Below are 16269 nucleotides of genomic sequence, written 5' to 3' on the forward strand. Positions count from 1 at the left end.
AGAGAGAGAGAGGGAGGAGAAAAGGAGAGAGAGAGAGAGAGAGAAAAGAGAGAGAGAGAGAGAGAGAGAGAGAGAGAGAGAAGAAGAAAAGAGAGAGAGAGAGAGAGAGAGAGAGAGAGAGAGAGAGAGAGAGAGAGAGAGAGAGAGAGAGAGAGAGAGAGAGAGAGAGGAGAGAGAGAGAGAGAGAGAGAGGAGAGAGAGAGAGAGAGAGAGAGAGAGAGAGAGAGAGAGAGAGAGAGAGAGAGAGAGAGAGAGAGAGAGAGAGAGAGAGAGAGAGAGAGAGAGAGAGAGAGAGAGAGAAGAGAGAGAGAGAGAGAGAGAGAGAGAGAGAGAGAGAGAGAGAGAGAGAGAGAGAGAGAGAGAGAGAGAGAGAGAGAGAGAGAGAGAGAGAGAGAGAGAGAGAGAGAGAGAGAGAGAGAGAGAGAGAGAGAGAGAGAGAGAGAGAGAGAGAGAGAGAGAGAGAGAGAGAGAGAGAGAGAGAGAGAGAGAGAGAGAGAGAGAGAGAGAGAGAGAGAGAGAGAGACGAGAGAGAGAAGAGCAGAGAGAGAGAGAGATGAGAGAGAGAGAGAGAGAGAGAGAGAGAGAGAGAGAGAGAGAGAGAGAGAGAGAGAGAGAGAGAGAGAGAGAGAGAGAGAGAGAGAGAGAGAGAGAGAGAGACAGAAGAGCAGACAGACAGACAGACAGACAGAAGATAGAAGAGAGAGTGGTAGAAGAGAGGGAGAGAGAGAGAGAGAGAGAGAGAGAGAGAGAGAGAGAGAGAGAGAGAGAGAGAGAGAGAGAAGAAAGAGAGAGAGAGAGAGAGAGAGAGAGACAGTAGACAGAAGACAGGAAGACAGATAGACAGATAGATAGAAGAAGAATAAGAACAGACAAGAGAGAGAAAGAGAGAGGAAAGAGAGGAAGAGGAAGAAAGAGAGAGGGGAGAGAGGAGGAGAGAGAGAGAGAGGAAAGAGAGAGAGAGAGGAGAGGAGAAGAGAGAGAGGTAGAAGGAGAGGAAGAGAAGAAGAAATAAAAGAGAAGAAGAATAGAAAGAAGAGAAGAGAAGAGAAGAGAAAAGAAGAGAAGAGAAGAAAGAAAAGGGAGAAGGGGGAAAGAAGAGAAGAGAAGAGAAGAGAAGAGAAGAGAAGGGGAAGAGAAGAGAAAAAGAAGAAAAGAAGAGAAAGAAGAAGAGAAGAGAAGAGAAGAGAAGAGAAGAAGAAAAAGAAAGAGAAGAGAAGAAGAGAAGAGAAGAGAAGAGAAGAGAAGAGAAAAAGAAGAGAAGAGAAGAAGAAGAGAAGAGAAGAGAAGAGAAGAGAAGAAAAAGAAAAAGAAGAGAAGAGTAGAGAGAAGAGAGAGAGGAGAGGAGAAGAGAAAAAGATGAGATGAGAAGAGAAGGGAAGGGAAGACAAGAGAAGAGGAGAGAAGAGAAGAGAAGAGAAGAGAAGAGAAGAGAAGACAAAGAGAAGAGAGGAGAAGAGAAGAGAAGAGAAGAGAAGAGAAGAAGAGAAGAGAAGAGAAGAGAAAAGAGAGTAGAGAAGAGTAGAGTAGAGAAGAGAAGAGTAGAGTAGAGTAGAGTAGAGTAGAGTAGAGTAGAGAAGAGAAGAGAAGAGAAGAGAAGAGAAGAGAAGAGAAGAGAAGAGAAGAGAAGAGAAGAGAAGAAGAGAAGAAGAGAAGAAGAGAAGAAGAGAAGAAGAGAAGAGTAGAGAAGAGTAGAGAAGAGAAGAGTAGAAGAAGAAAAGAGACAAGACGAAATGAAATGAGACAAAGGTGAGGGAAGAGAAGAGAAGACAAAAAAAGAGAAAGAGGAAGCAAAAGAAAATACACAAACTTTTTTTAAAATTTAAAAAGGAAAAAAAAAGACCAAAAGAAAATGTATCAAACACATATGCAAAAACTACGAACTCACTGGAGGTATGATGGCCAGTTGACTTTCTGCAATCGGATCTCATTTGCACGTTGCACAAGCATGCTAGTTGCACCAGCCACCCCTGAAAGAGCAACAGTACATACAAGCTTCCTTTGTGCATATCAGTATTTACAGTATTTGAAAATTCCAACTGACAGCATTTTTTTATCGTCAATTTGCAGATATTCATGACTATCCCCTGTAAAACTTGATCTTGATCTATGATACTGGTCAATAAATCAATAAATCGGCTGTAACTATAATAGTAATGAATAGAAAGTTCTAGTGAAACAAAAGCAACATAAAATGATAATGACAATTATAATAAATCATTACCATTTCAAATAATATGAGGTACAAGCCTTCTGAGTCTACAATATCTGAACTTGAGCTTAATTTTCATATTGATGAAAGCATATCTATATCTGTTTTTACCAATATCTATATCTACAGCTATCTACCACTCTTATCTATCTATGTACTAAAAAAAAATCGTGAAAAGACATTCACATGCATATAAATACATACTAACATTTATAAATCTATGATTACATGAGACACAATTGCTCAGATTTTCAAAAATTGCAAAAGTGAGTTCCATTCTAAATTGTTTTTAGTCAGAGTGAACTCAGATACATAATCACATAATGGACAGACTTATTGTTTTAATAAGCTTTCTTATCTTATGCTTGTATTACATTTCATATACATGTGTATATTAAATAATGTATACAGTAAGAATGTGTAGTGTATTGTGATAATGGAGTTCCAATCCATTATCATAAATTATGTTAAAAATATTGGACATCTGCACCAGTAAATGTTACTGAAGTGTTTGTACATAATAAAAAAACTGGCATATTGATAGACACTATCCTCTTCATTTCAATTTTGTCTGAAGTTCTGCCATCCATATTCAACAGCACCCCAGTCAGAGGGCTAGTTTCAAACAAAATCAATTTGTAGAGATCTCACAAAAAGGAAGCTAAACATCTAATTAATCAAGGACTCAACCATATTACACATGTCAATCTTTAGATCTAATTGATTTGGATTTACAAATTCCATTAATGAGCATTTCATTAAAAGCCTCCAAAAGTATCTGATATCAATCCTAATAGACAGTAACTAAGTACATCATCAGTCCAAGGTAGTCAAAGGTGCAGAAATACAATATGAGCAAAATTAATTTCTCAACTCTTTGAACACATCCACAGAAATTAAAATCAGTCCTCATAAACAATATATCCTCCACTTTCTAGTCCTATTTATTACCACTGTGGCCTACTGCATATGCATGCATTACCTTTCACCATGATTGTGCAAGGCTTGACAAAAACTGACATGCTTTTTTCACACAAGTAATCTACCTATTACCCCTTTATCCCCTTTCCTCTTCATAGGCCATCCTGTCCCTTGGCCAATCTTATAGTCATGTTTCCTGCTTCTTTATTCTTATGAATGGATCATAGTGTGAATTAGTACTTCATCAACCCAAACCCTAATCTTTTCCTCTCCCAACTTCACACACCTAATTACATACTTTAGTTACCTTCTGTTGTTTTTACTACTTCTACATCTAGATACTTATAAATACACAAAAATACATATTTCACAACTTCAAATGATAAACTAAACAAAAATTTGTATTAATGAAACTTGAAAAATCAAGGGGGCGAGGGGGTGGCACCAAGCTCGGGGGTCTAAAATGAATAGTGTTTATTGCGACAAATGTAGAAGAAGGTATGAAGGATGCATTATCACCGTGCTGTGAAAATACTCATCCTCATTCATACCTTCTTCTACAGAGGTTGTGATTCATACACATTGATATTCCTTTAGGGACTATAATACAAGCCCTGAAACTCCCTAGGCTCCTTAGAAGAATACTGTGAAAATATATTTCAGCTGTAACTTCCATATAATAAACTGGTGCACCACTGAACTTGCCCCTAAAACCAGAACTAAGACAAGGTACCGAAGAACATGCCCATATAATGAAAGATGACAATTTTACTGTACCTTCCACATGGCAATCTAGAAATCACATAAATCTGATTTTGAAACGCATCCTCGTTCTTTAATTTTTAGCTGCAATGGCACTGCAAGTCCTTCTTAAATAGTGCCATCACTGTATTTAAAGACAGCTACATACAGGACTATAGATTTAAAATCAGAACTTTAAAAGATAAAATAAAAAGGATGAAAAATTAAAGGTTTCTCCCACATTCATGAAATAACTCCAAGGTATAGTACTACTGACTTAACATATGAAAAACTCAGATATAAAGGTTATCTCTATGGCTCCACCTTTTCCTTAAAAAAAGTGAATTTCCCAGGAGAATAAAATGTGAAATGGAGATATTAGATGCACAAAATGGTATTCATTACAAACAGAATTGCATCCTCCTGAGGCTAAGCTTCCATTACTCCTGCCAAATGTTTAATCTAATTGAACCTAACCTACCTTAAACCTACTTATGCCCCCTAAATCCCTCTCCCAATGGTACCTTCTACGCAAAATCCTTGTGTGGTCATAATGCCTAATTTCCATTGAGCCTTCTAAAATACGAATTTGTCAAATTGTAGGACTCCTTTACAATTTTCATAAAATGGTATTTTATATTGCTATCTCCTTTGTGTTATCGAATAGTTAATAATTAACCTGGCATAAAATGAAAGCTATTTGTAGTGTAAAATGTGTTCATATTCCAATAGCCAACGCTAATTTTTCATTCCATACAAAAGATATCAACTGACATTAAAGCGACTAAAACTTTGAACTAATATAATGGTGAATTCTACTTCTAAAATGCATCTGATATAAATAAAAATCAATAAACCACCGCAATATTACATACGATCGTAGAATAATTATAAGGTCTTCGCACTCCAGAAAATAGTCAGTGATTTTTTTATGCAGAAACGCTTTAAAGTATAACTATTAAGTACATAATGAAGCACCGAAATATATCAATTATAGTGGTTCTTACCCCTATCTATGTCCTCCGGGAGGGCAGGCATATTCAGTTGATTAGACATTTTGCAGATAGACTGACTAACTTCACCAACGTCCTAGCAAGTCGAAGTCACGGGACACTCTGAGCCAAGAATGCCAACATAGAATTGCACACCAGCATAAAATTATATTAAATTGATAAGATAGTAAACCATTATATCCGTTTTGGTAGTTGTACATGAAGTTAATACATGGTTTTATGGTTATATGAAATTGCCATGTTGGTTATTATTATTGCTGATGATATTTGTTATCATACAATTTGGTTGGTATGTCTGTCTGTCAAACATACGTCTTTGTTCGAATGCCTTGGTTAATTGTTTTGAGGCACCTTTATATTCATTCTATATCATATAGAAGACGATTAAAAACTTTAAAGTATATTCATGTACTTTCTAAAATAATATATATCGGATGTACATGATAAAGACATTAGAACAATCATCTAAAACATCATACACTTAGAATCTAGGAAATCGGACATATTGTTTTGCTGCAGACGATTGGTCTGATGATTTCCCACAATGCACCGCAATAAAGAAAAGCACGATAAGCGCATCATCTAATTTATTAACGATTTATATGAAAAGATGCATATATATCATCGTGGTTTACAAAAAACACATGAATAATTGGAAGAAAAACATGATAACTGACAATAGATTTTATCTAATGCAAAACTTGGAATATTCAAATAAGAGCCATCGGCCAAGTGCGGTCTCGCGCTCAGATATAAACAAGAACGTTGTGGGAAGAGATTGATTAAGAAATAACGTAATTAGCTGTATATTCCATAAGAATTAGACACAGAGAAACACAAAATGGTGAAGCTCACGCCAGAACTAATACAACAGTCGGTGCAACACATTAATCCCGTCAGAGACCGAGAATTGATCTTGAGAGGTAAGTTTACAACGTGTGTTTTGACGGCTTTGTAGGTTCTTATCATTAGTTGTATTGGCTATGCACTAAATGATAGATAACTTTGATATTTTCATTTAACGAAGGAAATACCATAGTGCCTTACATTTTGTCATTCTATCATCATGTACCCTTTATGCTGCGTTCGGAACTGCTCATCTTGCCCGTCCAGAAATCTTGTCCAGGACCAGCAGGACAAGTGGGCTGCGTTCGGAACCTCCAACATTCACTTTTTTATCATACCGGTGTCTTTATTTTACACGCTGCATAGGTTCTGTAACTCCTTTGATGCATATTTAACTTACCTGCATCTGACAAACACAAAATTATCAGTAAATTTGGAAAAAGACGTCACCAACGCTTTTCGGGAAGAAACTAGATTCGTTTGATTTCTATTGTTTTGGCTTGGTTGACTCTGGTGTTCGTGTCCATCGGAAATGGCTAGATTTTTTCCATACTAGGGTTGCGCCATTCTTGATATAATGCATATGCACTACAGAATTCTCGTTCTCTGCTGTAATCATGGTATCGATATAGTCACACTACTGTTTAATGCGGGGGCATAGCCCCCTGCAACCCTTCCATGGGAGGCTGCCGCCCCCCAACCCCTGCCAAGGAAAACAAAGAATCCTCCACGTATTTACGATAGGAGAGAGCGTTGGACAGACTCGGCATTGGGCGGTCCTGCATGTCGGTCGTAGTTACGAAAATTACACTGCAGGGGGCTGGGCCCCCTGCGACCCCCACCCAGGAAAACAAAGAATCCTCCACATATTCACAGTAGGAGAGAGCATTGGACAATGTCAGCATCAGGCACTTCCACATGCCGTTTGGGTAATTGTTACCAAGCCCGACGCACCCTCCCAGAGACTAAATTCCAAACAGGGGGGGTCCCCTTCCCATGCCTCCCCTCCCAAGAGGGAGGGGCTCCTTGCAGACTCATTTCCAAAGGGGGGAGGGGGGAGGGATGAAGGGGGGGGGGATGCATGATGTCAATAGCAACCTGTAAATTTCTAAATAAAATAAATACCACTTAAACATCTATAAAAAATGTAATTATATGAAAAATGAGCCTAAATTTATGTCATGGCAACAGTAGAGTAAAGAAGCGCAACTCGCAATGCGTACAAACCTGATATCCGATACACAAATTTTTCACAAATATAAAATGTTATCATACTAACCAAAATAATGAACACAAAATATCAAAATTCCCACACCACTGCTTATTTGCACAATGTCAATTTATTTTTAAAATTATTAAACAATATACAACTCATACCGTCACTCTACAGACGAGATGCGCCGTGGAGGAACTAATGAAATCTTTTATTCTCCGCCGGATACAACATTTTTAACATGTGCTTGGCAAAGTACCTGGCGAAGTGAAATTGCATCTAAATTTTCTATTATTATTTTGAGGGGGTTTGTCGCATCTACATGAATATGTCGTTGCATTTGGGGCATTTAAGGGCTACCAATATGAGTGCATGCGACCGGCATTTTCCTCAGTACCTACTGTAAAAAATATGTTTGAATAACACTATTTATCAACTATGATAAAAGAAAACACCTTAAATATAAAACAAACATTGAAACAAATATATTTAACTTACGACATGTCACACCGCACACGAAACTTGCTAGGTCCTTACACGTCAAGAAAGTGTTCAAGTAATGAACATCCCCCCCCCCCCCCCCCCCGACATGGGAGGCAATTACGGAAAAGAAGCAGTAACGTTGTTACATTGTTAACAGTGAATCTACGTTATGATAATGAAATTATAAATCATAAAATATGTATATTACAAAGAACAATACTTAAAATGTATAAGCATAAAAGAACGAGAGGAAATGTTAGTAGAAATAGGATTAAATAATGGATTAAAATATTAGTAATCGGTAATGCTTCCACGTTGGTTGAAAGTAGTGCAAAGAAAACGTGACATTCAGAGAAAACGCGGGTATAGAAAATGGAAATACAGAAAATTAGACACATATAGAAAACCAGTTTATAGAAAATGCAGACATAAACAAACGACTCTGCCGCAGAAGGTCGATTTAGACTTCGTCTCTGCGCGGCGCATAGCACCGCCATTTTTTTCCATTTAACGGTAAATATAAGTCTGGCGCAACTTATACTATGTTCCATCCCACTCTATTTTTTCCACTCTATAACATGGCGGTGTCCATTTCTCTCTATCTACGCGCGTCCGTATCCGTAACTTCTACCGCTATTTATAAGCACGCAAGGCACCGTACTTGAGGGTTGTCATATCAGTGGAGCGGCTTGCGGGAGCGGAAGTGCTGGAGAGGTCTGCGTGAGCACAAGCGACGTGACGGCCGATCACAGGGCATTTCAGAGAGTAGAACTCCGTGTTCACATAATAGTTTCAAGCTAGCCTCATAGTCTTGAAAATAACTTTTTATAAATTTGAATGGTTTGATACCACACCCAACACACACGGAAGTCATGGCGAGACTAATTTGAAAATTTAATTTCATAGCTTCTATTTTAGCTAATGTTCATTCATTGGCTGTTCCCCTCATGAATTCTTTCCCCATTGGCTATTCAATTAACCGCCAAACAATTGACCAATGAAATCGTGACACTGGCAGTGACGTCACAGGTGAGATAACAGGAACAGTGCAAGTACGAGAGACCCTGCGCATGCGCAGTGAAGAATTTGGTCAGAATTCCCGCAGCTCCCGTGCGAATCTCACCTCGTTTTGTTATTTTTTTTATTTAATTTATAAATTAAATGACCTCGTTATTATTAATTTGCGAGACAAGTTTATTTAATGAAAAGTGATTGTTAATTAAATATCTTCAAGGCTATAAGGTTAATTTTGGTTGATTCAATGGTAACGCCTTTTACCAATAATACCAAAATATCCCTTGATAACATCAATAAAGGGTCATAAAATTACCCACTAATATCTTGTGGTTACCTGCAACTGTCAATATTTACATACAAAATCTATTGTGACGTCATCTCGTCCTGCTCGCCCACATTTGCAGGAGGGCGAATTGGACGAGCCAGACTACTTGTCTGGGACGAGATAGTGGAGGTTCCGAAAGATCAAACAATGGAGATCAAGTACCATTTTCCATCAAAGATCTTGATTTGATAGTCCCATTAGCAGGCGATGGCATGAAGTATATCAGGGAAAATATGGGGTAAAACAGGCTTAAATAAGAATAATAAAGATATAAAATGCGTAAAACTAGCACAAAAAACGCTGAAAATCGGCCAATGAAACTCTACAGATGCAACCGCCATTTTTGAAATTCCACGGACTGGCGTGCCAGAAATAAAAAACTATGACAACCCAACCCACCTTTCGGCAAAATTGCCATGACTAGCCATGCCCTTCGGGCACTGACCTAGGGGAGGGTTGATGGGGGGCTCTGCCCCCAATACCCCCCAGGACACATTCTCTCCACCTTAGTATGTGCAGCAAGATAGAGCTGCATTCACACCATAAAATGATAAACCAAATACTTTTATATCTGCAACCATCAAACTTTTGTTCGCTTCCTTCTACTGCCTGGATTGCTTTGATTTTAATAACTTTTTTCAGCATTTGGAGCATTTGGTGGGCCCAGATATTAAACTGGGATCATTATTGAATCTAAATAAGGCAATAATCTATCTTTAAACACATAAATTAAGTATATGGACATTAATAAAATACTTTAAGAGCATGAATGTGTAACATTATACACTGATAAGTAGTCAAATATTGTTTTGACATGCACGTAGTAATACTGGTACTACTTAAGGCATTGCAGTAAGGATGGGTCAGTGTTGTTTTTCTTCGCAAGATAAACAAGTTGATGGACTTGGAATTTGAAAGGTGGGCACGCATTGTATTTTCGTCATTTAGCAGTGACTATAAGGCCGCTGCAGCTTAAACTATGTTCTGTCCCACTCTATTTCTTCCACTCTATAAGATGGCAGTGTCCTTATCTCTATCTACACACATTGGTGTCTGTAACCTCTACCGGCCTTAAAATCATAAAGACGAGCCAAACTTTGTTCGACATACAACAAATAAAATGCCACTAAATATAACAAGCGCAACAAGCAATGCATACAAACTTGATATCCGATACACAAAACCAAATTTTCAATAATATAACAAAATGTGGTTATCATGCAAACCAAAATGCCCCCCCCCCCCCCCCTACTAGCATTAGATAACAGGGTAGTGGTTTACTTTTGAAACAATACACATATTTATCATCAGGGAATCCACTGATTTCAATGATTCTTGGCATTGTTTCTTGTGTGAATGATTCATTGAGAAGATCTGAGTATCAAATCCATCAACAATCTTAATTTGTTAGTCGCCATAGCAGGTGTCTAACTTCTACCGGCTTTAAAATCATAAAGACGAGCCAAACTTTGTTCGACATACAACAAATAAAATGCCGCTAAATATAACAAGCGCAACAAGCAATGCATACAAACTTGATATCCGATACACAAAACCAAATTTTCAATAATATAACAAAATGTGGTTATCATGCAAACCAAAATGCCCCCCCCCCCCCCTACTAGCATTAGATAACAGGGTAGTGGTTTACTTTTGAAACAATACACATATTTATCATCAGGGAATCCACTGATTTCAACGATTCTTGGCATTGTTTCTTGTGTGAATGATTCATTGAGAAGATTTGGGTATCAAATCCATCAACAATCTTAATTTGTTAGTCGCCATAGCAGGGGAGGGCATGAAGTATATCACAGAAATTAAGGGGTAAGACAGACTTAAAATAAGAATAATAAAGAACAAAAATGTATATAATTAGCATAATAAATGCTGAAACTAGGCTAATGAACTCTACGAACATGCCTGCCATCTTTGAAAGTCTATACACCTACATACCAGAATTTGAAAACCTCAACAGGAATTCATGACCGACGACTGCAACTTTTGCCCTCTACAAGAATATCATATACAGTTTGCCAAAAATTAGTGAGCCTGTACCGTAAAGATTAACCAAGTAGCATTTGACCAATAAAAAATAAGAAACCATTTCACATACATATCAACAAAATTAACCCCTAAGAACTGCAAACCCTCATACTTGTATGTCTTCTGAGCTGCATGAAAGGCTTTGATTCCAGGCATTTTACAAGCTCAGTTTTATGCATCCAAAAAAAAAACAACATATTTCAACGTCATCTCAAATACAAGTGTCAGTTTAGTGCAAATTCAAATAAAGGCATCATAGTTACCCATTGTGTATGAATAAGAATAGGGGTAATTTACTCTAGATATGTAGAGAAAAACACAGAATTGCATTTTTATCATATAAGAAAATGTGTGTTTAAAGAATTGTGATACACCAGGAGGTAATTCTGTAATACATGATGTTAGGATCAGGAGGGTTAGATTGGATGATTTATGCCATACCGTATCAGAAATACTATTTCACACTCATGGATGGTATTCTGGGTGTGAATAATAATTCAATTTCAACTTTAATTCCAGGTTATAAGATACCAGTCATAGAGAATCTTGGAGCAACTCTTGACCAGTTTGACACTGTTGACTTCAGTGACAATGATATTCGGAAATTGGACGGCTTTCCCCTTCTGAAGAGACTAAAGTCATTGCTCCTAAACAATAACAGAATTGTGTAAGTTTAACTTATTGTACTAATTATAGGTCAGATAGTCTGGTGAATAATAGTTCAATACCTGAAGCCAAAAATGGTATATTTATTCAGTTCTCTCTATCGCTTTTTTCTCCCCTACCCACCATCCTCTCTCTCTCTTTCTCCACACCCCTCTTCTTCTTTCTATACATCCCTCCCTATGTCCCTCTCTAAAGTTCTATCCTTCATATGTTTCTACTTAATAGAAATTACCTTTGCTCTCTTTTGCACCAGCCGTATATCAGACACTCTGCCAGAGGAACTTCCTAACCTTCAGTGTTTGTACCTGACCAACAACCTCGTGCAAGAATTAGCTGACCTTGATAACTTGGCAGGACTCAAGAAACTCGAGCATGTGTCCCTCCTTGGGAATCCTGTCACCACTCGAGACCATTACCGTCTCTACCTTATTAACAAACTCCCACAGGTCTGTTTTTAGGTCATTGGTTCTTTCTTTGGTTAATTTAATAGATTACAAAGTTTTCATGATTTTAACAATTTAGATGCAGGTATAGTTTTAGGGGGTCAATAGATCATTGAATCATGATTTTATTCAGTGTATATTGGCCCTCCTATATTGGAAAGCTGTCAATTAAAAGTTAGTGTCTGGCAATCATATCTCTTTATTATTAATTTTTTGCCATGTCTTCTTACCCAGGTGAGAGTTGTGGACTTCCGTCGTGTACGAATGCGTGAACGTGAGATGGCAAAGAAGCTGTTCAAGAGTAAGCTTGGAAAGGAGATTCAGAAGGAAGCCAAGAAAGCTCGAACTTTTGTGGCAGGAAGTGGCATCATGGATTCTCGTCCTGCTCTTAGTAAGGATCAGCTGGGTTGGGGACATTGCAGTTTCTCTGATCATTATACATTGTCAGTATATCACTGATAGATTAAGGAATTCAGAAAAAGTGGACTGGTGAATGATACCATATATTGACTAACTTCTCTTCCTTTAATGATTTATAAAAACAGAAAAAGATTATAACTTTTCTTTCTAAACAACAGACCAGATGACAGCAGAGGACCAAGCTGCCATTCGCCAGGCTATTGCCAATGCCCGGTCCATGGAAGAGGTGGAACGCCTGCAGCACATGCTTCGGACAGGCAACATCCCCGGCAGATCACAGGGCATCAAGCGCAGTAAGTTGTGCCATGCTTTTATTTGATGGCTTTAGTATCTGGTAAATTTTCTGATACCATGCAACTTTACCCAGTGGAATGTGTCAGAGTGACTTGATTGCCTTAGTTGTATGCCAAAGGTTAATTTGTTCTAATAAAAACTGAATATACTTAACATGCATGCAAATGTTCATCTTTTAAGGATTTAGGTCTTTAGGTTTTGTCAGTTCTTTATTTATCCAGAAAGACAGTGAAGAATTATTCTATTTACTGTACCTACTGACCTGGTCTCTGCACTGACAGTGTTGCACGTTGGATGAAGGGGGGTAAAGAGGCAGTAAGTATAAAGGTCTCCAGATTAAAGAGACAACCAGAGTTTCATATGTCATATTGTTGCAAGTCAATCAACTGCACAAAGAAATATAAAGCATACCTTGTAGTCTGTGCAGTGGATTATTCATATGTTCACAATGAATTATTTTTTTCATAAAGTATGCAGGAAAAAGAAAATTAGAAAATGCCAGCAAGTGCTGCAAAAGAACCAGGTCCTAGGCTATACAGTTGATAAGGTAACCAGGCACTTCAAAGTCACTCATTTTTATAGGTTGCTTAGGTGATATGTATATATTAACAATGCTATTAATAGAAATGAAAACCCTTTTTCTTAAAGTTCACGGAATAGGATAAACAGATGAGAGGAGGTAGGCTTAATAATGGATTTCTAGGGACTAAGGATTTGTGGAACCCTCTGTGTGTAAACAAAATTAGTAAACTAAAATCACAGGGACATAGCTAATATACATATCATGCTGATTTAATTTTCTCTATATATGAGAAACCAAGGTCTCAAAGAAATGACAGGAAAAGGAAAATTTCCTTATGTAGATGTAAAGGTCAAACATCAGTTAAAATAGGCAGGGAAATAGATTTGTTATAACTGTTACTAGATGTATGGTTAGGGTAAAATGTTTGTAGACTAGAAGGAAAGTTGCAGCAACTGCAATCGAAGGGATTAATGCGGGGGGTATAGTTACAACCCCTCACCAGCACCACAAAAGAAAAACAAATTAGATATTGTATATAGATAATTCTAAGATCACTGGTATTTGGAACTAATTATTTTTTTCTATTTTACAGGACATGGAGAAGAGGAGGAGGATAATTAAAACTAAATACCAAATAGACTTGATTGTCAGCTTGGCATCCATTTTTGTGTACCTTTAAAAAAGGAGCATTTCTCGAATGCAAATTGAATAGTTGATTGTGAATTTTTTTGTCTTTTTCCAGTAAATTAATAGGTTTGTTTATAAGCAGTTATTTTTCCTTTTCTTTTCTTGATCTCTTTCTTTCATAATGCCTTTTGCGGCTCAGCAGATATTGGTAAGTAAACAGTATTGCCTTTTCGTGAAAGAATATAACTGTTGATATTCATATGAAGACACATTTGATGAGTTAGAAGTGATAAGAACAGATACACAACCTTTCCATCATGTGTTTTTCTATGTATATCTTTTCTTGACTCAAGCAATGTTGCCAGACTTAGAATGTTTATGTTTAAAGGGTTGAGAAGTGCTAGGTGAAATGTGGGCTGGAGTTTCGATGAAGTAAAAGATTCTTGTGTAAACCAGTGAGTTTCATTTCCTTTTTCATGTCCTGGATGCATGTGTGTTTACTTTTATTTCTGTATCTATGGAGACAAAGACAGACAGTGAATGAGTCAGTAAGTTTATTGAAGATGAGGAACAAGAAACTCACCATTGCTTATCCAACAATCAAACATGATTTCTTCTTCTTCTTCTTCTTCTTAAGTAGATTATAAAGATAATTTTTTTCAATGTCCATGTGGCCTTCTGCACTCAGATACATATTTGATAATTTGCAAACTACTACCATTCCCTCCTATTCCTCCTCCTCCTGCTCTAACTCCCTTTTTTCTTACACCACCACCTCCTCCTCTTCCTCTTCCTCTTCCACCACCACCTCCTCTTCTTACACCACCTCCTTCCCCTCAACCTCCTCTTCCCCCTCCTCCTCCACCACCACCACCACCTCCTCCACCACCACCATCTCCACTACCACCACCACCTCCTCCTCCTTTTCCTCCTCCACCACCACCACCTCTTCCTCCTCCTCCTCCACCACCACCTCCACTACCACCACTACCACCTCTTCCGCCTCCTCCACCTCCACCTCTTCCTCCTCCACCACCTCCACTACCACCCCCTCCTCCTCCACCACCACCTATACTACTACCCCCTCCTCCTCCACCATCACCTCCTTGCCCTCGTCTTCCTCCACCTCCACCACCACTTCCTCCTTCTCTTCCTCCACCCCCACCACCACCTCCTCCTCCTCCACCCCCCTTCCTCCATGACCACTTCCTCCTCCTCATCCTCATCCTTTCCTTCCTCCTCCACCTCATCCTTTCCTTCCTCCTCCACCTCATCCTTTCCCTCCTCCTCCACCTCATCCTCTTCATCCTCATCCTCATCCTCATCCTCCTCCACTATTTACACCGCCACCTCTTCTTCCTCCACCATCACCCCACCTCCTCTTCCTCTTCTTTCACCATCCTCACTCATTTCTTTATCCCCTTTTTTTCATTTTCTCTCCTATAATTCTCTGCTCCTTCATAACTTCTGTCCCCTTCTCCTCTTCCTCCTCTTTCTGCTCTCCCATTCCTCCCTCTATTCTCTCCCCTTCTGCTTTTCCTCTTCTTTGCCTTACCCTCCTTTTCTGACTTATCGTTTGTTAAAAGTTCATTTTGGCTCATTTTCAAGTTTTAAACTTTGCGTCAAGAATAGAAAAATATAAGAAAGATAAGTTGAAGTTATCCCATAGTAGTAATTATTTTAATATCCTCGTATGCGCAAATTTATCAAAATCAAAATATTAGTTCAGAGTTTGCTTTTATGAGGTTGAGAATAGATCTCTTTTTTTTTCTTTTTTTCTCTTGCGCCTGTTCTTCCTCTTCCTTTTTATTCTTCATCTTCCTTCTTTTCCTCCAACTGCTCTTTCTTCTCCTTCTTCCTTTCCTCCTCCTCAGGATTCTTCTCCTCTTCCTTCTCTTCCTTCTCCTCCATATCCTTCTCATCATTCCTCCTCTTCTCCTACTTTTCATCCTTTTCTTCCTGCTTTTCTTTCTCCTCCATTTTCTATTTCTCCTCTTTCTCACTCTCCCTCTCCCTATTCTTGCTTCCTTCTCATTCTCCTCCTCCTCCTCCTCCTCCTCCTGTTCCCCTACTTACCCCTGATACTACCCAGTCTTAGAATTTGCAACGATTCGCTTTGAAATCCCAACGTTGATCCGGGTTCTTGCCTTTTCTACTCAAATTGAACACAAAAGCGACATGTTGCCAGAGCGACGATTAAGCCACAGAACTGAGCGAAGAAACCACGGAAGATAATTTTATTTTTTTTCTTAAAGTTAGGTGTACCTAGTAATTAAGAGTAATGTGTGTATGAAAGTTAACCGGAACCGTTAGCACAAAACATATGATGGCAAGTGTAAAACTACACAAATTGGAAATAGCGAGTTTTTTATTTACTTTCATATGTTACTGAAAAAATATAAAGTAAATGTAGGTTTTATTTCATTACTTCAAATGGTTGATATAAACAGACAAAATAGTGAAAGGACACAAAATAATTTCA

At 38.2% G+C, this 16269-nt stretch overlaps 1 protein-coding gene across 1 annotated transcript; it reads left to right on the top strand.

The window, feature by feature from the left end:
• The first annotated feature begins 5430 nt into the window (after window positions 1-5430).
• U2A (small nuclear ribonucleoprotein polypeptide A'-like U2A) lies at window positions 5431-14239 on the top strand. The gene is made up of 6 exons (XM_027363033.2): window positions 5431-5807; window positions 11334-11481; window positions 11734-11926; window positions 12158-12314; window positions 12502-12636; window positions 13753-14239. Exons 1-6 carry the CDS (start codon window positions 5726-5728, stop codon window positions 13779-13781), a joined length of 744 nt encoding a protein of 247 aa, XP_027218834.1. The 5' UTR covers window positions 5431-5725; the 3' UTR covers window positions 13782-14239.
• The last annotated feature ends 2030 nt before the right edge of the window (window positions 14240-16269 follow it).

The sequence above is a fragment of the Penaeus vannamei genome, chromosome 41 (assembly GCF_042767895.1).
Source record: "Penaeus vannamei isolate JL-2024 chromosome 41, ASM4276789v1, whole genome shotgun sequence".
In the NCBI taxonomy this organism is placed as follows: Eukaryota; Metazoa; Arthropoda; class Malacostraca; order Decapoda; family Penaeidae; genus Penaeus; species Penaeus vannamei.